This window comes from Schistocerca serialis, chromosome 7, assembly GCF_023864345.2.
Source record: "Schistocerca serialis cubense isolate TAMUIC-IGC-003099 chromosome 7, iqSchSeri2.2, whole genome shotgun sequence".
Taxonomy (NCBI): domain Eukaryota; kingdom Metazoa; phylum Arthropoda; class Insecta; order Orthoptera; family Acrididae; genus Schistocerca; species Schistocerca serialis.
In genome coordinates this window covers 516,190,246-516,212,064 of record NC_064644.1, presented here as the reverse complement: position 1 = coordinate 516,212,064, position 21,819 = coordinate 516,190,246, and the positions used below count along the sequence as shown (strand labels likewise).

At 42.7% G+C, this 21,819-nt stretch overlaps 1 protein-coding gene across 1 annotated transcript in view; it reads right to left on the bottom strand.

The window, feature by feature from the left end:
- LOC126413185 (myogenesis-regulating glycosidase-like) overlaps window positions 1-21,819 on the bottom strand; it is an 81,643-nt gene that overhangs the window by 41,040 nt on the left and 18,784 nt on the right. The window contains exon 3 of the mRNA XM_050083080.1: window positions 6,159-7,153. Within this exon, the coding sequence (XP_049939037.1) occupies window positions 6,159-7,153 (995 nt within the window). The remainder of the gene's footprint in view (window positions 1-6,158; window positions 7,154-21,819) is intronic.

Here is a 21,819-nt window from a genome sequence, read left to right as displayed (position 1 = left end):
TAACTGCCTGATTTGTGCTGTTTAGACAAAAGATACAGAGCATTAACAACGAAGTATGTACTGATTATTGCTATCTCACATCCTAATTAGCTTTGTTGGATTTGATACGAAACAACTACCGTGCAAATATTAACCACTCAGCCTTTATCAGTTGCACACGGTTAAACTTCTTTAAACGGTTAGGCTATAATCCACTAGTCAATAACGGTGGGTGAGCCGTAGTTGTGTCCGGCTCTTCGAAAAGCGCTCCAGGCGGAGTGCTTTCGCTTCGCGTCTAGTGTTTGCGGTGGCGCTTTCGGTTTGGCGCGCTGTTTGGATCGCTACCGCCCTCTGGCGGGAGGTGGAGCAAGTGTACAGTCGCGTGACGATCGAGGGGTACGTACTGGGCTGTGACCGAGAGAGGTGGTGGCGCGAGCGGGGCCCTGCTGTTGGGGGTCGTCAACTGCTCGCCACGTGCTTTGGCCCACCTCTTGGCTGTCAGGGGCTAAGTCTGCCTTACCCACATGTACGTGGCTTATGAAGCTTAGAAGCCGTGGTGCAGGAGATCAGCGTGTGGGACCGTGTGTCTTCTTATCGGCCGTTGAAATCACTGGCAGCGGCTGGCTATGACGAGCATAAGGAAGTGCAACGTGTTCCCGGCGCTGTGGTGGAATCTGAGAAGTTGAGTACTGTTTTTATGTAGAGATAAAAGGGGTTTTTCAAGTTGTAGCGAAGTCTATGAGTTTCTTCACCAGTGGTTTTGTTGGGGTCTCCCCACCACAAATTGCGTTTCCCTGTCCGCGGGAATGTGGTAATTGCTTCTTGGAAGGGCCGTTTCATTCATACCTTGATTGGGTGATTTAGGGTCGGTGTTGTGTGTCTCTGTGGTTCAGAGTCTGTACATCTTCTGGTTTCGGGTAACTCGGGAAGATGGTGGCTTGTAATGCAAGTTTTTGGGGCTGATTTGCTGTGACCACCAATAACTATTCCGATTATTGTGATCTGGGCCCCTTTAGACGTGTCACTCGTTCACCGAGCGAAGAAAATTTTTTTTTTTTTTTGGAAACTGCCTTTAATGTTAAGGTTTGTGCGCTGGCTTATTCACATTTATCTTGGAACAACTGACAAGTGTAATATAAGTTATTTCACTGGCAAGAGATAACTATTTTAACTTTAGTACAAACTATCTACTTAAAGGTTTTTTTTTCTTTAAGGAATATATATATATATATATATATATATATATATATATATATATATATATATATATGAGAAGTTTAAAATCTTATTAATGGGAAGTTGTTAACGTCATACCTTGCAATCTCCTTTTCATAAACAAAATTAGTCAGCTATTGGAAATTCTTCACTTAAAACTTCCGGGCTGGTTGGCCGTGGTCGAAGTATAAAACTCTCTCCTGACGTTTCGTCTCCGACTGCAGGAGACATCCTCGGAGGTAAAGCGGCGAACTGCGAAGAGACCTCGAGGAAGCGCTGATTATATAGGCAGTACAGAGGGCGCCACTGACGATCACGCGGCGTCGGCTATGAGATTGTCTCTGGTAATGCCAACATTCTCGATTGAAAGTAATCGATCGTTATGCTTGCGGTGCAACACTAACATCCAATTTTTATCGTCTTTTCTGTTAAAATTGTTACGATGTTTATCAATCTCGATAGCCTCTCAATACAGGCGTGCTTAATAATGCGAGGTTTTTGATATGACGCTCGTCTCGCTGAATTTTATTTCTTGATCACCTTCCTGGTAACCATGTTCCGCTACTGCCAATTTATTCGTGTGACCAAGGCGGCAATTCCTCTTATGTTCAACAAGACGGGTGTTCACACTTATCTTTGTGGTACCGATGTAAACCTGTCCACAACTACGAGGAATTTTATATACCCCCGGTGTAGCCAAAGGGTGTCGTGCTTCTTTTGCCGACCTTAAAAATTCTTTTATTTTCTTGGTGGGTCTGAAAATAGTTTCCACCCCATACTTGCCTAAAACTTTCCCAATGCGATCTGTGACCTTACTGATGAACGGAAGAAAAACTTTGTCCTTGGGCGACTGTTGTTCGTCGTTACTCCTGATTCTTTGCCTAGAGCGAAGTGCTCGATCTATATCCTTGCTAGAATAGCCATTCTTCACGAAAGTTGACCGTAGTGTTCAAATTGTTTTTGGGATTGTTTTCTTAAAAATGTCAGACTTAAAAATTTATTCTTGAGAAAGTCTTTAAAATAAAAAGGTATTCCCCAGCACCTCCTGCCCCTACTTCCACGATAACGTTTTGGAATGACATGTGTACTTGTTGTTTGTGAACCGCCCTAATTAATGGTTCAGTGGCTTTAATATAGAGGTGATCAAACACCTCCCATCGAAAACGCTGAAGGTGCGTTCTCATCGCCGCCGCAGTGTGCGGCCGATAACTGTCACGAAAAACGAAAATCGTGACAGTTATGTAGTGTGGGCTGCATGAAATCACGCGGAATCTCTCACAGGCACTCATACTGCAGGCGTGACTCTGTTTTCTAGGCATCTTTAAGTGTTCACTGTACTCTCAGGACTGAAAAGAGCGAAGTGACGCGATCGACGGTTATACTAGAGGCACCGTTCATCACGTCTACAGAATTGTCCATTGATAGTGGCCGGGCCAAATATCTCACGAAATAAGCATCAAACGAAAAAACCGCAAAGAATGAAACTCGTCTAGCTTGAAGGGGGAAACCAGATGGCGCTATGGTTGCCCCGCTAGATGGCCCTGCCATAGGTCAAACGGATATCAACTGCGTTTTTTTAAATAGCAACCCCCATTTTTATTACACATTCGTGTAGTACGTAAAGAAATATGAATGTTTTAGTTGGGCCACTTTTTTCGCTTTCTGACAGATGGCGCTGTAATAGTCACAAACGTATAAGTACGTGGTATCACGTAACATTCCGCCAGTGCGGACGATATTTGCTTCGTGATACATTACCCGTGTTAAAATGGACCGTTTACCAATTGCGGAAATCGTGTTGATGTATGGCTATTGTCATCAAAATGCCCAACGGGCGTGTGCTATGTATGCTGCTCGGTATCCTGGACAACTTCATCCAAGTGTCTGGACCGTTCGCCGGATAGATACGTTATTTAAGGAAACAGGAAGTGTTCAGCCACATGTGAAACGTCAACCACGACCTCCAGCAAATGATGATGCCCAAGTAGGTGTTTTAGTTGCTGTCGCGGCTAATCCGCACATCAGTAGCAGACAAATTGCGCGAGATTCGGGAATCTGAAAAACGTCGGTGTTGAGAATGCTACATCAACATCGATTGCACCCGTGCCATATTTCTATGCCCCCGGAAATTGCACGGCGACGACTTTGAACGTCGTGTACAGTTCTGCCACTAGGCACAAGAGAAATCCCGGGACGATGACAGATTTTTTGCACGCATTCTACACTCCTGGAAATTGAAATAAGAACACCGTGAATTCATTGTCCCAGGAAGGGGAAACTTTATTGACACATTCCTGGGGTCAGATACATCACATGATCACACTGACAGAACCACAGGCACATAGACACAGGCAACAGAGCATGCACAATGTCGGCACTAGTACAGTGTATATCCACCTTTCGCAGCAATGCAGGCTGCTATTCTCCCATGGAGACGATCGTAGAGATGCTGGATGTAGTCCTGTGGAACGGCTTGCCATGCCATTTCCACCTGGCGCCTCAGTTGGACCAGCGTTCGTGCTGGACGTGCAGACCGCGTGAGACGACGCTTCATCCAGTCCCAAACATGCTCAATGGGGGACAGATCCGGAGATCTTGCTGGCCAGGGTAGTTGACTTACACCTTCTAGAGCACGTTGGGTGGCACGGGATACATGCGGACGTGCATTGTCCTGTTGGAACAGCACGTTCCCTTGCCGGTCTAGGAATGGTAGAACGATGGGTTCGATGACGGTTTGGATGTACCGTGCACTATTCAGTGTCCCCTCGACGATCACCAGTGGTGTACGGCCCGTGTAGGAGATCGCTCCCCACACCATGATGCCGGGTGTTTGCCCTGTGTGCCTCGGTCGTATGCAGTCCTGATTGTGGCGCTCACCTGGACGGCGCCAAACACGCATACGACCATCATTGGCACCAAGACAGAAGCGACTCTCATCGCTGAAGACGACACGTCTCCATTCGTCCCTCCATTCACGCCTGTCGCGACACCACTGGAGGCGGGCTGCACGATGTTGGGGCGTGAGCGGAAGACGGCCTAACGGTGTGCGGGACCGTAGCCCAGCTTCATGGAGACGGTTGCGAATGGTCCTCGCCGATACCCCAGGAGCAACAGTGTCCCTAATTTGCTGGGAAGTGGCGGTGCGGTCCCCTACGGCACTGCGTAGGATCTTACGGTCTTGGCGTGCATCCGTGCGTCGCTGCGGTCCGGTCCCAGGTCGACGGGCACGTGCACCTTCCGCCGACCACTGGCGACAACATCGATGTACTGTGGAGACCTCACGCCCCACGTGTTGAGCAATTCGGCGGTACGTCCACCCGGCCTCCCGCATGCCCACTATACGCCCTCACTCAAAGTCCGTCAACTGCACATACGGTTCACGTCCACGCTGTCGCGGCATGCTACCAGTGTTAAAGACTGCGATGGAGCTCCGTATGCCACGGCAAACTGGCTGACACTGACGGCGGCGGTGCACAAATGCTGCGCAGCTAGCGCCATTCGACGGTCAACACCGCGGTTCCTGGTGTGTCCGCTGTGCCGTGCGTGTGATCATTGCTTGTACAGCCCTCTCGCAGTGTCCGGAGCAAGTATGGTGGGTCTGACACACCGGTGTCAATGTGTTCTTTTTTCCATTTCCAGGAGTGTATTTAGCGACGAAGCGTCATTCACCAACAGCGGTAATGTAAACCGGCATAATATGCACTATTGGGCAACGGGAAATCCACGATGGCTGCGACAAGTGGAACATCAACGACCTTGTCGGGTTAATGTATGGTGCGGCATTATGGGAGGAAGGATAATTGGCTCCCATTTTATCGATGGCAATCTAAATTGTGCAATGTATGCTGATTTCCTACATAATGTTCTACCGATGTTACTACAAGATGTTTTACTGCATGACAGAATGGCGATGTACTTCCATCATGATGGATGTCCGGCGGTTGATATGGTACTGAATAGCATATTTCATTACAGGTGATGTTGGTCGTCGAAGCACCATACCATGGCCCGCACGTTCACCAGATCTGACGTCCCCGGCTTTCTTTCTGCGGGGAAAGTTGAAGGATATTTGCTGTCGTGATCCACCGACAACGCCTGACAGCAGGCGTCAGCGCATTGTCAATGCATGTGCGAATATTACGGAGGGCGAACTACTCGCTGTTGAGAGGAATGTCATTACACGTATTGCGAAATGCATTGAGGTTGACGGACATCATTTTGAGCATTTATTGCATTAATGTGGTATTTACAGGTAATCACGGTGTAGCAGTATGCGTTCTCAGAAATGATAAGTTCACAAAGGTACATGTATCACATTGGAACAACCGAAATAAAATGCTCAAACGTACCTACGTTCTGTATTTTAATTTAAAAAACCTACCTGTTACCAACTGTTCGTCTAAAATTGTGAGCCATATGTTTGTAACTATTGCATCACCATCTATCACAAAACGAAAAAAGTGGTCCAACTAAAACATTCATATTTCTTTACATACTACACGAATATGTAATAGAAATGGGGGTTAGTATTTTAAAAAACGCAGTTCATATCCGTTTGAACTATGGCAGCGCCATCTAGCGGGCCAACCATAGCGCCATCTGGTTTCCCCCTTCAAGCTAGACAAGTTTCGTTCTTTGTAGTTTTTTCGTTTGACGCTTATTTCTTGAGATATTTGGCCAGGTCCCGATCAATGGACCACCCTGTATACAAAGCTTCATCAGTTCTCACTGCGGTATCCTTTCGCGACCGATCGGCCCTTACTTCCAGAATAGCCCTCTAAAGTTGCATTGCCTACCTTATGGAGCATCAAATTTTTTCCAGCCACTTTTATTTTGTCCACACCGTACCTTTCCGGCTAGAAAGTCCATAATATCAAGTAAAGAAACTTTTGCATGACTAGAAACTCTTAGCCTGTCATGTAGGCATACCAGGTATCACACAGTATGACGCAGACTGTACTCACCGACAGCCGACCCGCCCACCAGGCCGCCGCTTCTGGGTTTGTGAAGTCGACGACACTGCCGTCGCCGTTCCACCAGGTGCTGTTGGGGCTGCCGTCGGTATTGGTGACGAAGTAGCCGTTGGCCAGCGCCTCAGAGTGGTAGGGCTCGCAGTCCAGGTTGATGAACGGGTGGACCCACAGAGTGACTCGGAACCCCAGGTCATGCAGGTCGTCCACGAGCGACCTGACGTCAGGGAACTTGGTCGTGTTGAACGTCAGGCTCCCGTAACACGTCTCCCACAGGTCGTCTATCTCTATCTGACTGTTGTTGAAGCCGTTAGCGAGTATCTCACTAGCCAGCTCCCTCACTGTAGAATCGTCAATGTCTCTCTTGTACCGCGCCCAGGTGGACCATATGGGGTGTGTGGTCATTCGCTCGTCAGGTATCCCGGTCGGCTTGCCCAGGAATCTCTCTACAGCGTCCTCGTGTGCTTGTCTCGCGTCGTCGAAGTCGCACGTCAGCATCTGGAAGACTATGTCAGTCCGATCGACTGGGTAGGGGGCCTGGTTCTCAGCGATGAGACACAGCGCGTCACCCGATTCGTTAGTATGCTGGTCTATGAACAGGGGCACATTGGGAGAAACGTGCAAGTACCTACCATCAGAGAAAAGCCAATACCTCTCGGCGATGCCAACATTGTCCTGCTGTTTCGTGACATACGGGTAATTGCTGTACACATTTTCCTCTATGGGCCACAGCTGGTTGTACTGCTCGAGTCCGCCATACATATAGCTGCCTTGATGGTTATGGCAGCTTAGGATTCTAGCACTACCTGGGCCAGGGCTCGAGACAGTTATGTTGATACATGGCCCAGCGACCTTGGTCGAACTCCTGATAGTGGTTTGGGAACTGCGCAGTTGGAAGCAGTCTTCGTCGGGAACCATATCAGTACAGGGCTCTGGATGACCCTGATCGCCATCGATTTCGACGTAAGCGATGTCCTCACTGTAGCCATCTGCAAGCATAAAAAGTGGCCATTTTCCCTCAAAGCTGTGTGCAGATCTGAACTGCGAGAGATAATTTGCTGGCAGAAAAACAACACAATTTTCAAAGAAGTACACATTTCACTACATTTGTGGTTCGTGAGAGGTTTCTCCCTTTTTTTGAACTATATAATACCGTTGTGTATTACTCCAGATCAACGAGTACCACTTCTTACAGTGTTTTTTACAGCATCTGTATTGCATCTCATATGCTGACAATGGCGTTTGCTGTTTTCTAACCTGGGTTACAGTTAAGATGTAGCTATACAGAAACCAAAGGGAAGTTAAACAACAAGGCTGTCTGAGAGAACAAGAATAACAACCTTAAGACAGGGCATGTAGGAATAGACGTTAGTAGGAGCATCTGCTTAGAAGATATCATCCCATCCCCATAAACATACAATAGCATTATTCAAAAATGCAGTGCATTGGACTAATACCAAGCCCTAAGAACAAGAATGAGGAAAACGTTTATAAAAATAGCGGTAGAAAATTGTTTAGAGGCAGGTTTAACAAATAGATTACGTATATTGAAGATGTAGGGGGAGAAAGGAAAGGAAAAGGGAGGAACTCATGATGTCACTTCATGCGGATTCAGCAGTGACGAGTGAAAACGTGTGCCGGACCGGAATTCGAACTCGGGACCTCCCGCTTACTAGGCAGTTACGTAAACTGCTGCGCCACCAGGACGCATTGGTCCCTGTTAAGAATCCTGGTCCGGCACATACCATCACACGGCGCCGCAGACTCGGCAAAAGTCCCGATGGATTTCATACATCTTTCCTCCCTTTTCTTTCCGTTCTTGCCGTCCCCCACCTCTCAGCTTCAGTTTATATAACATGTATCAAAGTTGCGGGTTCCATGATGTGTCCTAAAGGGCGGACACCAAACATTCATGTAATTAATAGGTAGAATTCATGTAACGGTAGGACACAGAAAGGAACAAGCGATGTAAGTCTGAGGAAACATAGAGTCATGCCATACTTCGAAATTATCTCATAGCAACTGGCGAGGTTATTCGACAAAGAAAGACTTAAAATTGCATTCAGGATGACAAACACTGGAGGCTGAACCACAAGATTCAAACAGATGAGAACTATATGGCGAAGACAATAGTTCATGAAATAGTTGTTGTGAGATGAAGTGTGGCGGTCAAACATCAGGAAACGTTGGAATGGAATTTAAAGAGCATAACAGCAAAGAGAATGGTTCTTCGGCGTTGGCAAAGCACATCAATAATGTGCAGCATTCGTTGGGAAGCATCAAAGACAATATGAATGTATTGCAATTTGAAGATAAAGGGTGGTGGTTATTGTATATAGAAAAAAATGGCATCATTTTGTGCTTTATAACAAGAATGCCTCAACGTGTTAAATGAAAAGGCAGAAGTGGCCAAGGGGTATGGGGTATTTCTGGGCCCAATTTAGTTGTTCCCTCGTTGAGAAGCAGCCACCGATCTCATCTAAGTAGTGGCCGTCAAGTTTTAATATATAATGCTGGTTATTCTGTATAGACGCATCATAGATACAGCTTTGGCCTTTAGGAATTGCTGTCACTTGACACATAAACCTTCAAGGATTTTACTGAAGACAACAGCATCATTGGAGGCTTGGATGGAAATGTTACATGATAGTATAAATTTTGATAAATGAGGGCAGTTGCCTTTTAGTTAATAACATAGCTTTTTTGGGGGGGGAGGAGGAGGGGGAGCGTGTAATGCACCAACATGACATGTTCCAGAAAGAGTTTTTTTTATGTTGGACAGTGCATGTTTGCTGCTGGCATTTTACTTGGCTTAATGCCATAGTAACTTTAAGGCTTGCAATACTACAAGGGAATACACATAGATCTACATGATTGTCAGAAAGTGCAGTGCAGTACTGTAGTGTAATTATTTGTGTTTTCTTTCACTATGAAGCTTTATAATGGAATAATGTAGGCCCAAAACATTTTGTTGTAAATATCTCGCACATTTTCGACAACTAGCACGTAGCATTCTCAACAACAAAACCAAGACAAAGTTACATTATTTAGTTGTAATCTGTAATTGTATCTTAACGTGATTGTTTTTGTACTTCATTTATTTTTTTAATTTTTGCTATTTAGGAATTTTTGTTATTGGCTCAAACGATTCAGAACTATGGGTCAGCTGTAACAGCATCATAGATTGCTTTGAAGGACAACTTCTTTCTATAAAATCCAATTTTCTTTAACAAAAGAAAGTTCAGTTCTAATTGAGGCCTCAGTGACGTCATATTCATCGCGCTAACACTTCTAAATGACAATTACGCAGTTTGTTTTGCCGGTGAAACAGATCGGTAGTAGCCGTCCGTCAGCATCTTCGTAACTAGGCACAGGTAACTGAAGCGAACTGTGAAACAGATCGTTTTATTAAGGGAAACGAAAAAAATAATAACGAGAAAGTAAAACATTTAAGCGGACATTTCTACATGACCACAAGATATTCTCGAAAACAACTACTTATTGTCTACATCTACAGCATATGGATACTCCGCACTCCACCTTAGGGCGCATGGCAGAGGATACCCCGTATCACTACTAGTCATTTTCTTCCCTGTTCCACTCGCAAACAGAACAAGAGGAAAACGGCTATGTATATGCCTCCATATGAGCTCTAATTTCCCACGTCTTATCAAATGGTTCGAATGGCTCTGAGCACTATGGGACTTAACATTGTAAGTAGGCTGTTTATGTTTTCTCTATGTAAGTAGGCTGTTTATGTTTTCTTATTGGCAACGTTACGTAGCGCTCAATATGAAAATCACTGGCTGTGATGTGTGCAGTCTGTGGCTGCTTTGCATTGTTGTAATACTCGCCATTGTAGTGTTAGGCAGCTGGCTGTGAACAGCGCGTAGCGTTGCGCAGTTGGAGGTGAGCCGCCAGCAGTGGTGGATGTGGGGAGAGAGATGGCGGAGTTTTGTAATTTTTCATGAACTGCTATATTTATATATGATGATATCAAGGTAAATACATTGTTTGTTCTCTATTAATATCTTTCATTTGCTAACTATCCCTATCAGTAGTTAGTGCCTTCCATAGTTTGAATGTTTTATTTAGCTGGCAGTAGTGGCGCTCGCTGTATTGCAGTAGCTTGAGCAGCGAAGATTTTTGTGAGGTAAGTGATTTGTGAAAGGTATAGTTTAATGTTAGTCAGGGCCATTCTTTTGTAGGGAATTTTGAAAGTCAGATTGCGGTGCGCTAACAAAATATTGTGTGTCAGTTTAAGCACAGTCATGTATAAATTGTTGAAAGGGGACGTTTCATATGTCGACCCTTAGCCTAGGATACCTCACTGGAATCTTCTGATTTTTCTTGTAGTTTGTGTAATTAGTGTAGATGTTGTTTACTGCTAGCGCGTAATTGTAGAGAGAATCTCCTTTGTAGTTGTAGCCTTTCATTGTTGTACAGTAAAACAGTTGTGGCATGCATGTAGATTTGCACCAAGTATTTCGCAGCTGCGCTGGCAATTAAGTAGACATTATTTCCATTGCTATGTTATTTTATTTTGCTCTTCAAATTGTGCTTTTCTGTGTTATCGTGTGAAATATTGTGACAATTATGGCGTGTGAAAAACGTAATACTAGGCTCCAAAGTAAACTGAGAAATGACAGTGAAGACGAAGGCAGTGTGTTAGCGCCGCAGAGTAATGAATTAACTAATGTTCAAAGTAGTAATTTGGTAATTGCGCATAGGGAAATGGAGCGGGCGGCAAACAATGGTGTAGACAGTGAAACAGGTAGTGAACAGGGAAGCGTTATCGATCGATTGGTCGGCAACAGCTCGCCTCAGGAATCGGGAATGACAGAACACAATATCGCAAATACTGTAGAGTCAGGTTTTGGGTCATCACCGTTTTCTCAAATAAGTCAAGACACATTTTCTGCTTGTCAAAATGTGAATGTTGCCGGTGCAAATGCACTGCCGAAAAGCACTGAGGAACATGTTTCAGACACCAATGCATTGTTATTACAATTAATACAACAAATGGGACAGACACAGCAAAAGCTTCAAAAGTTAGACACAGTGGAACAAAATCTTAAAAAGTTAGACACAATGGAACAACACCAGAGACAAACACAGCAACAGTTAGACGCAATGGAACAAAATCTTCACACCACGCTTGAACAAACACATGAAGATTTAACTACTGAGTTACATAACATTGAATCGAAATGTCAAAAAGTCTGTAATGACGTAAAAACACAAATTTGTGAGCATTTTCAACCTATTTTTTCGCGGCATGAAAATGCATTACAGAATCACGAAGCAGCCATAAAAGAACTGCAAGCCATTGTTCATGAAAATCATGAGACCTTGTGGGCTAAAATTGACTCAGTTGCATCTACCGATTCGGTTACGCAACTTGCAATAACTCAGGAAAACTTAAAGGACACAGTAGATTCGATTTCAACACAAATGGACACTCTGAAACTTGGTTCAGAAAAACACACTGAGGAAATGTGTTCACTATCGGAGAAAGTAGCCGAACTTTCGGATCAGGTCACTAACTTATCTACAAAGGTAGATGATGATCTGAATGACACAAGACCTGTAGCCTTCACTGACACTGAAGAGTGCGAACAAATTAGGAAATTCAAACAAAATCAGAATCAGATTAATACGCAACACCAAAGAGAAATCCGGGAAGTACAAGATCAGCTGACACAGTTAATACAAGAATTACGTATTTCAGAGGATACTCGCGCCCCAATACGGGAAGAGGGACACAGAAATACGGAACAGCCACAAAATAATAACACAGGGCATTTCGGAAGTTATGAAAGAAATTGGCAATGTGCACCGAATTTTGAGATGGAACGGCCGACACGACCTAATAATGACCGATATGCGACTCGCCGACATGACGATTTTGACTATAAGCTGTTCATTACTACACGTAAATTCAAAACATTTAAGAATTCTGTCAACGACATTCATCCACAAGCATGGCTCCATCAATTCTCTCATTGTTTTCCTCCCAACTGGTCGTTGGAACACAGATTAGAATTTATGTGTGGCTACTTAGAGAATGAACCAGCTGTAAGAATGCGATCGGTCATTCACGATTGCCACAGTGAAGGAGAATTTTACCATGCCTTCCTCTCAGCGTATTGGTCTCAAGCCACACAAGACCGCCTAAAACATGGTATCATAATGATGAAACATTTCGAACAATCTGAATTCTCCAGCCTTGTGAAATATTTTGAAGACATGTTGCACAAGAATCAGTACCTGTCAAACCCATACAGCCCCTCAGAACTCATCCGCATTTGCTTAATCAAATTACCTGAACATTTACGACATATTATTTTGGCAGGACGTTGCAAAGACATTGAAGCTTTTCAGGGACTGTTACAAGAACTGGAAAGTGACACTGACAATCGCGGAACGCAGGAGCACAACAATTACAAATCACATCAGTCGCAATTCCGCGATGAAAGAAATAATAACTGGACGCGACAAGGCTATTCTCACAACACAAATCGTGACCGAAACAGACACCACCCGTATTACAACCGTTGGCAGAGTAGTAATAATTACAGGGAAAGATCACCTCTCCGCGGTAGTGACTATCACAGAGACAATCAGAGAAACAGACAATTTGGGAACCAAAATAATTATTATCAAGGGAGGCAGAATAACTTCAGACGCAACAGTTCGGCGCAGAGTTACGATTCAGGGAGAAATTCTCCACCACATGACCGACAAACAAGAAACTATGTAAACTACCGACAAAACGACAGACGTGAATTGCATCAGAACTGGCGGGATTCAAACAGAGCAGGGCCCTCTCGGCAAGGCGAATTTGTAGAAGTTAGGTCTCCGAACCCGAATAACGGCGCGCGCCAACAAAGAGACAGACAATGACTCGCACAGCAGGCAGCCGCGTGCGCCCGCTGGCTCAGGGAAAAATAACAAAGACGCTAGCCTTGAGAAAAGATTTAGCATTCTTTACCGATGTAAACAACATGATAATTGCTTTGAAGTTGAAAGTCTGCGTACTAGGAAGAGTAAAGGATTGCACCACACTTCACATGTAAAACCGATTATTGAAAGATAATCTGCTTTTTTAGCTTTTTCTTTGCCATAAAACTTTTCAATTGACGCTACTAGTATGCTTTGCCAGATTTAGAATCTGTTAACATGTAACAATGTTTGAAGTGAAATATCCAGTCTAGAACCTAGGGAACATTTTTAAACAGAAATTACGAATGCATTGTTATAGTGAACAGACGACACAGTGTTGTATTTGTACATTCTTGCTTGTTAGTTGCACTATTACGTAACGACTATCAGGCTTACATACTTAGGACACATACTGGTACTGCTAATGAGATTTTAATGCAACATTTTGGTTTACTTGAAAATATATTCTGGATTTAAAGTGCTTTCTGAGAGATACCAGATGACACAGAGGTTAGTTTATGTGACAGCTACACGATTTTTATCACGACGCTACTAATGGGTGACAATTTACAATGTTGCTTTTGCGGTGTATCTGTTTTATATCTGCACAGTTTTCTGAATTCTTCTGGAAATCAAAACATGTTTTATTAGTAACTTTTGTGGTATAGCTACAATGAAACTGCCTTTTCCATAGCACAACAATACGTTACAGTACAGTACTTTCTTCATCACGGCAATAAGCGTAATAACTAAGACATTTATACGCAAAGCATTTCACTTTTGTGTATTATGAAGTAAGTACATTGACTTCTGCAGAACTTAGCTTTCGGAGGACGATAACTACGACACTTCCACAGAGATTATGTTGCGACAAGATGCACAGTTTAGCGCTACAGTACACGCATTTGAGTGATTAATCTTATACTTAAAACACTTATTTTTAAAGATTTTTTTTAATTACAAAGAAAGTTTTCCGTGATACATTTCATTCCATTGCGGTAATTTGTAACACCTGGGAGTATAATTACATTTATCCTCAGGGGGGTACATGCTTACTTTGTGTACCATGTGTGTGGCAACCACAAGGAACCCTAGCTAATATGGTATTTGCTTATACAACTTTACACATCGGTACCATATTTCTCTAACACACAAATTACACAGCTATCTGATCATTTAACTGAGAGATAAACTTTTTTTACTACATCAGTGACACATGTTTACGCAATTTCACAGTTGGGTAACTTCACACTTATGAAATTGCATTTTGTCTGTACTTTGTGAAATGCTCATATTTTTCGGAATCATTGTGATACTATGAGAGCTTTGAATGACGTATTTCATATGGGGTCATGATTTTTAAAGTACGTTTCAGGCAGATGACACTATTGATATGAGCAGAGAATTTTTTAGGTTTTGAAATTATTGGAGGAAGCTACGACGATTTTGAGATTTGACTGAAGTTTTATGATATTATTATGACGACGATGTGTATTATACTGTTGAGGTATGTTTATGATCAATAAGATGATGCTACCGTATATCAGGAATAAGAAGTATGTTGGAAACCAAGAATCGTACTTTAAGAGTTATTAAATGTGTGTAAATGTGTGACTGTATCACAATGCTGACGAATTTTTTTGGACACTGTTATATTCATAGGATTTTGTTTCTACACATTTGCAAAGTAAAGTCTCGACCTGTGAAATTTTGTATATATGACTGTCACTGTAGCGGAAACTGCTGTCGTAAATATTTCCGTACGAAAGTTAAGTGACCACCTGCACATAATGCGTCGTGGGCACCCAGGTGTGTCAGACGCCTGGAGAACAAGCCATTAGTGTGAGTGCCTCGTCAGAAGCACAGGTAGAAAAAAAAGAAAGGGAAGGCCATTGTCCGCGCTACTGACATCTCCTTGTAGAAAGCATACTGTGGAGCTCGTAATTTATGATATTTACTGAAATGCCTAATGAAACGATGAGAAACATTTCACAGCTATTGCCTTGCTAGTTAAGAAAAATGCCATATGGCTTGCTTTATGTATTTATTTACACATTTTGTTTAATATCAAGTTTCTAGCTGCACTGCAGCATTGGTTAAAATAAAATTTTATAGATGTACTAATATAAATATTTTCTGTCTACAGATCGAGTATATAACAATTTTTTTCAAAAAAATGAGGGAGCACAAAGCGACATTTACCTTCACAGGAACTGCATCCATAATTTTCTTTTCAAGTACTTGGTAATTTCTTTTGTAGAATAAATTGTGATGCATCACTCTAATGTTAAGATGTGACATAGGTATTAGACATGGCCATTTTAGTGTAATATTTTTTCTGCTTGCGCTATGTCATGTTTAGGTATAAGTTGCTGCTGTTTGCCAGGCATAGTGTTATTGAATTTGACTTTTGCTCATTTATGCTGCTAGCTTTGCCAATTTGCATTTTTTGCATTGCTGTTTGTGTTGATTTGTTATGTGATGCTGCATTGCCTCGTCCCTTAGTTTAGCATCTGAGCTCAGTAGATTTAAGTTAGCTTAAGAGGGGGTAGTCTATAGAAGAGAATGAGTTGCGATGAATTGGAAGAAATGCATTGAGAATATATACGAAAAAGGTACAGAAAACAGGTTTAGGTAGGATTTTCTTGGAAATAAATGTTGAGGTAAGAAATGTGTGAACATATAAATACAGAAAGCATGCTTAGCTAGAATTTTTTTGGTGGAAACAAAGGATGAAATAAGAGGAAAGATATATGAAGTTTTGGGATGGACTGCAGTACCAAATGTTACACTGAAAACGAACCCTGTCCTTTCCTTTTGTGTTATCCCAGTACGTGTTTGTGTACCCTTGTGTATTTGTTTTCTTCCTGTCTCTGTGCAGTTTCATAGAATTTTTTTCTCTTTTAATATTAAGCTACATTCACTATGATGAGGAATACTGTTATCCTCAAATATAATTTGCATTAATAATATGTTATTTACCTTGTAAATATGCTTAGACATTATTTATTCCGGTTTGTTGCTCACATGTGAAGGTGATGTTTCAAAAGTTCTTGTGATCTTTATGTATTTACTTATGTCATAATTCCTGTAACACTGACGTATATGTCTATTTCTATTCTTTTGTAACGCCTGTTTTACTACAAATGTTATCTGTATTGTTATGTTCTTTAATGATGTATTTTGTACCTTTGTAATTGTATTTTCATGTTGTAAATTTATAAAATTGTAATTGTCACCAGTTCATGATATTATTAACTTGTAAGTTACATTTCACTGCACACGTTTCTGTTGGTCATAGTATATGGACAATATGTGAGAAGTAGGGACTGTTAGTGTTTGCACGTGTGTTAATAATTCAGCAAGGGACTGGATAACAGCATTGCTGGTTCTAAGGACAATTCCAAAAACTTTGTGAGTGCACAAGTGGTGGTTTATGGACTTGCTATATTCTCCGCAAGACTCTTTGATGGTGAATGTGCACCTGCACAATCGCAACAGATGGCTGCTGGTCATCTCTACCAGGACTACAGTGGGTCTGCTCTGTGATGACCTACCTACCAATATTCTTCCAAACTTCGAATGACTCTGCTGTGGGTTTGCTCTGTTGTGGCCCATTACCTGTATGCATGTCAAGAGTCAGCACTGTCTTTCCGTTGGAAGGACAACACTACTTCTTCAAGACTGCATGGAAATCCACTACTTCTGTGTGCAATTTCTTTTACTAATGAGACTTTGTGAAAAAAAACCTGTAATTACTGTTATGATGAATGATCAGGACTATCTTTATGGACTGTGAGAAGATTTTAGCTTTTGACCAACATTGTTTCAATAAGTGTGTGCATTCTATATCTTTGTTACTGTAATTGTGAAAAATTTTTGTCAAATCTGTATTGGCCAGTGCCCAACACCATTTGTAAAAATTTTTTGTGGGGAGCATGGGGGCTATGTAAGTAGGCTGTTTATGTTTTCTCTATGTAAGTAGGCTGTTTATGTTTTCTTATTGGCAACGTTACGTAGCGCTCAATATGAAAATCACTGGCTGTGATGTGTGCAGTCTGTGGCTGCTTTGCATTGTTGTAATACTCGCCATTGTAGTGTTAGGCAGCTGGCTGTGAACAGCGCGTAGCGTTGCGCAGTTGGAGGTGAGCCGCCAGCAGTGGTGGATGTGGGGAGAGAGATGGCGGAGTTTTGTAATTTTTCATGAACTGCTATATTTATATATGATGATATCAAGGTAAATACATTGTTTGTTCTCTATTAATATCTTTCATTTGCTAATTATCCCTATCAGTAGTTAGTGCCTTTCATAGTTTGAATGTTTTATTTAGCTGGCAGTAGTGGCGCTCGCTGTATTGCAGTAGCTTGAGCAGCGAAGATTTTTGTGAGGTAAGTGATTTGTGAAAGGTATAGTTTAATGTTAGTCAGGGCCATTCTTTTGTAGGGAATTTTGAAAGTCAGATTGCGTTGCGCTAACAAAATATTGTGTGTCAGTTTAAGCACAGTCATGTATAAATTGTTGAAAGGGGACGTTTCAACATCTGAGGTCATCAGTCCCCTAGAACTTAGAACTACTTGAACCTAACTAACCTAAGGACATCACACACATCCATGCCCGTGGCAGGATTCGAACCTGCGACCGTAGCGGTCGCGCGGTTCCAAACTGAAGCGCTTAGAACCACTCGGCCACACCGGCCGGCCCGCGTCTTATCCTCGTGGTCTTCATGCGTAATGTATGATGAAGGCAACAGAATCGTTCTGCAGTCAGCTTCAAATGCCATTTCTCTAAGATTTTTCGACAGTGCTCCTCGAAAATAACGTCACCTTTCCCTCCAGGGATTCCCACTTGAATTCCTGAAGCATCTCCGTAGCACTTGCGCTGTGTTCGAATCCAGCCCGCCTCTGATTCGCTTCTGTCTCGTCCTTCAATCCGATCTGGTACGTATCTCAACCACCCGAGTAGTGCTCAAGAACATGTCACATTAGCGTCCTATACACGGTCTCCTTTACAGATGAACCACTCGTTCCTAGAATTCTCTCAATTAACCGAAATCGACCATTCGCCTTTTCTACCACAATCTTCATATACTAGTCCCATTTAATATCACCTAGCAACGTTACGCCCAAATATATTGCGGTCATTTGGGCATTTTCTATTTCCTTGGAACAGGTCGTTTAATGAAATATGTATGTATCCCAGCATAGTACGGTTACGGAAGTTGCAGGCAATAATGAGACATGGATGTAAACAAGGTCACACGCTCGCAGATCTACGGCACCTGTTAATAATATTTCAAAATGTAAGCCGACTGTAAAATATGGATGTGCAGTAACATTCGCACTTCTCTTTCGTTACTGAGTAATTTTAACAGTATGATGCTTTATCTCGGCACGAGTTGGCACAAAATTAGGACACCGAGCACCTACTCAAGAGAGGAGAGGTTCGAATACAGTGCGGCCATTCTGATCGATATTTTCTGCGATATCTAATCCCGCTTCCTAGTCAACGCCAGGTGAAAGCTGGGATGGAGTTGCCGCAGACATATTTCCCCATCCTTTTCTGATTGAGCTGGTTCATTTATTCTACTGACCACGTTGTCGAAAGGTTACCTTCCATCTCCATGTATTTTTCGGACAGGCTACAACATAACCATATCTTACATGTGTGGTTGAAAGTATTTACGGCGTAAATTTAAGATCCATAAGATCTTTGGATATTTGACAGAAATTGCGAACTGCTTTGTAAGCAAGTTCTCAGGTTTTCCAGTCAAGTGTATTCGTACCGGGTGGAAGACTATGATGTAAAGTTTGTATTAGTTATGGAGCTGTGCATGCATGAAGAATGAAACAAGAGAATGAAAGTCTAATGCTTGTTCTCCTACACCTGTTTAGTGGTACTAAGATGGCTGTCTAGCTGAGTGAGTCTACATCACAGGTGTATCATCACCTACAGCATCCCGTATCGGCATTCCATGAAGTGCTGGGGAACAGGGATTTAATCCAGAACACTGACGCAGCATTTGTTGATATGAGAGAGTACGCCATCTTCTCTCATTTTGTTGGTGGAAATATCTTTATCGTCCACATTAGAACCATCTAACTACTTTGAGTTCAACCAAGAAGTCGAATCCTTTATTATTTGTGAGGAGGTGATGTGAGTTTATGATACTATGTTGTAAAGCGTCTGTGCACACGTTACTGTGAATTTCTCGTACATGGCGACGAGATTCTCAGTGACACCGCAGAAACAATTCACTTTGCTTCAAAAGTTTTGAATTTAGATACCGACGTCAATTTGAGCTGTAGAAAAACATATTATTGAGCTCCTCAGAAAGCTAAGTTCAGCAGTTCTTGCTCCTGGTATAATTTCCAGATATGAAAGGAAGCAAATCCCATTCCAACGTGTTATATATTTCTATTCACAATTTGTCTGTGATGTAATTCCGTGGAGTAACCTACCACTTAGAACGGGAATTTCAATCGTAGGACAGATAAAAGCGAGGACACTGTGTATTCTTCGCCCAGACACACATTGTAGGAACCGTGATAAGGAGATACATATGCTAATTGCGCCTTGATAGAACATATATTCGTTAATGAAATTTTTTAGACAATGCAACATCCTCTGGAAAAAATGGTAATATCCACAACAAAAACACTATACAAGAAAATTATCTTCATACTCGTTTACTAAAAATTTTAATACTTAGTAGGCAGCAAAACAAATGTTAGATACTATCTGAAATCTTTCCTTCTGGAGAAGTTCTTTTGTGCTATAGATGATTTTCCACTAAAATTTTGTGGAAACTGTTATATATAATAGAAATATTTCTATTTTGCTCTCAAATTTAAATGTGTTTCACAAATAATGTGTGTCGTGTCAAAACACATGGCTCATGGCGCCCATGGCAGTGTACGTGTCTTCCCCACACGTCCTACAGCTGATTTTAATACATTTGAGACGAGCACAAGATTGCCTGTAGGTCGATCATCAAGGAAGTATGTCTTCAACACATTTGTGCCTCTGTGTGACCTATCAATCTATAAATGCTCAGTATGTAACCATAAACACAAATACGTCACGTCTATGTATCCTGCAAACCGAGACATCGAATATCATTTAGATAAAACTCATGTAAATAGACTATGGAACTTTGAATTAATTTTAATTGCCAGTGCAGTATTTTAATAGAAGTCAACAATTGAAGTCTTGCCGCCAAAATTATGATGTGTCGTGTCGGAATGGTTTGTGTGTTTCTGAAGCAGATTTCCAAAGAATGAGAGAATACAATCACTCTGAGAAACATTGTAATATATTCGGCTTATTAAAATGATTATCATCGAAGTCCTTATGAAAGTCCTTGCGTAATGCCGGGGCAAGTTAAACGCCTTAACACTTCACAATTTGCACTGACCAGCCAGATCATTATGACCACCCACCTAATAGCCGCTATGTCCATCTTTGGCACTGATAAAAGCGGCTACGCGTCGTGGCGTGGAAGCAATGAGGCCTTGGCAAGTAGCTGGAGGGAGCTGACACCACATCTGCAGACACAAGTCACCTAACTCCCGTAAATTCCGGGGAGGAGGGCAGTGAGTTCTGACGCCACGTCCAGTAACATTCCAGATGTTTTTGACTGGGTTGAGTTCTGTCGGGTTGTTTGTGTGTGTGGGGGGGGGGGGGGGGGATGGAGGGGGATGCAGCATATCAATTGGAAGTCGCCACTCTGTTCCTCGAACCGCTCCATCGTACTCCTGGCCTTGTGACAGGGCGCGTTATCTTGTAGAAAAATGCCACTGGCGTTGGGAAACATGGTCTGCAGGCTACGTACGATATTCTTTGGCCGTCATGGTGCATTGCACGAGTGGCACTGGACCCATGGGTACCCATGTGAATGTTCCCCAGAGCATAATGGAGCCGCCACCAGCTTGTCTCCGTCCTGCAGTACACGAGTCAAGGAGCTGTCGACCTGAAAGATGGCGGATTTGCTCTCTCCCATGGGCATGATGAACAAGGTACTGGGATTCACTAGACTATGCAACGCCCTGACACTGCGCCAATGTCCACTGCTGATGGTCACATGCCTATTTCAGTCGTAGTTGTCGATGTCTTGACGTCAACATTGGCTCATGCATGGGTCGCCGGCTGTGGAGGTCGCTCGTGAGGAGTGTTCGGTGCACTGTCTGTTCAGACATACTTGTACGCTGTCCAGCGTTAAAGGGTGATGTTACTTCCTCCACAGTTCGCCGCCTGTCCTGTTTTACCAGTCTGCCCGGGCCGCCCAACAACACGACTTTTGGATGTGGTTTCACCTTTCGTATATCCATATTTTTGAACAGCAGAACTGGCATTACGTGTGCTGTCCAGGTTCAACACAAAATTGCCTGAGGGTTGAACAGCAATCAGGCAGTGTCCAACTTACGTGCGTATAGAGCAATGACGTTCCCACACTGTGACATGGCAAGATTACAGAGCTGCGTGGTTTAAATTGTTCCGTCCTTACGGTTCAGCGAAGGCGGAAATCCGCTAAACGATGGCGCGTTACTATCATCGTGTATTCCTGCAAATCGTCTCTGGCACACACAGTAGAGCAGAACCTCTGCCTATTGTTAAAACAGTACACTTTGGCCGCGACTATATTTTGGTCTGGAGAGTAGTGATCAAATAATGAAGATAACAGATAAAAATCTAGCCGGACAGACGAAATTT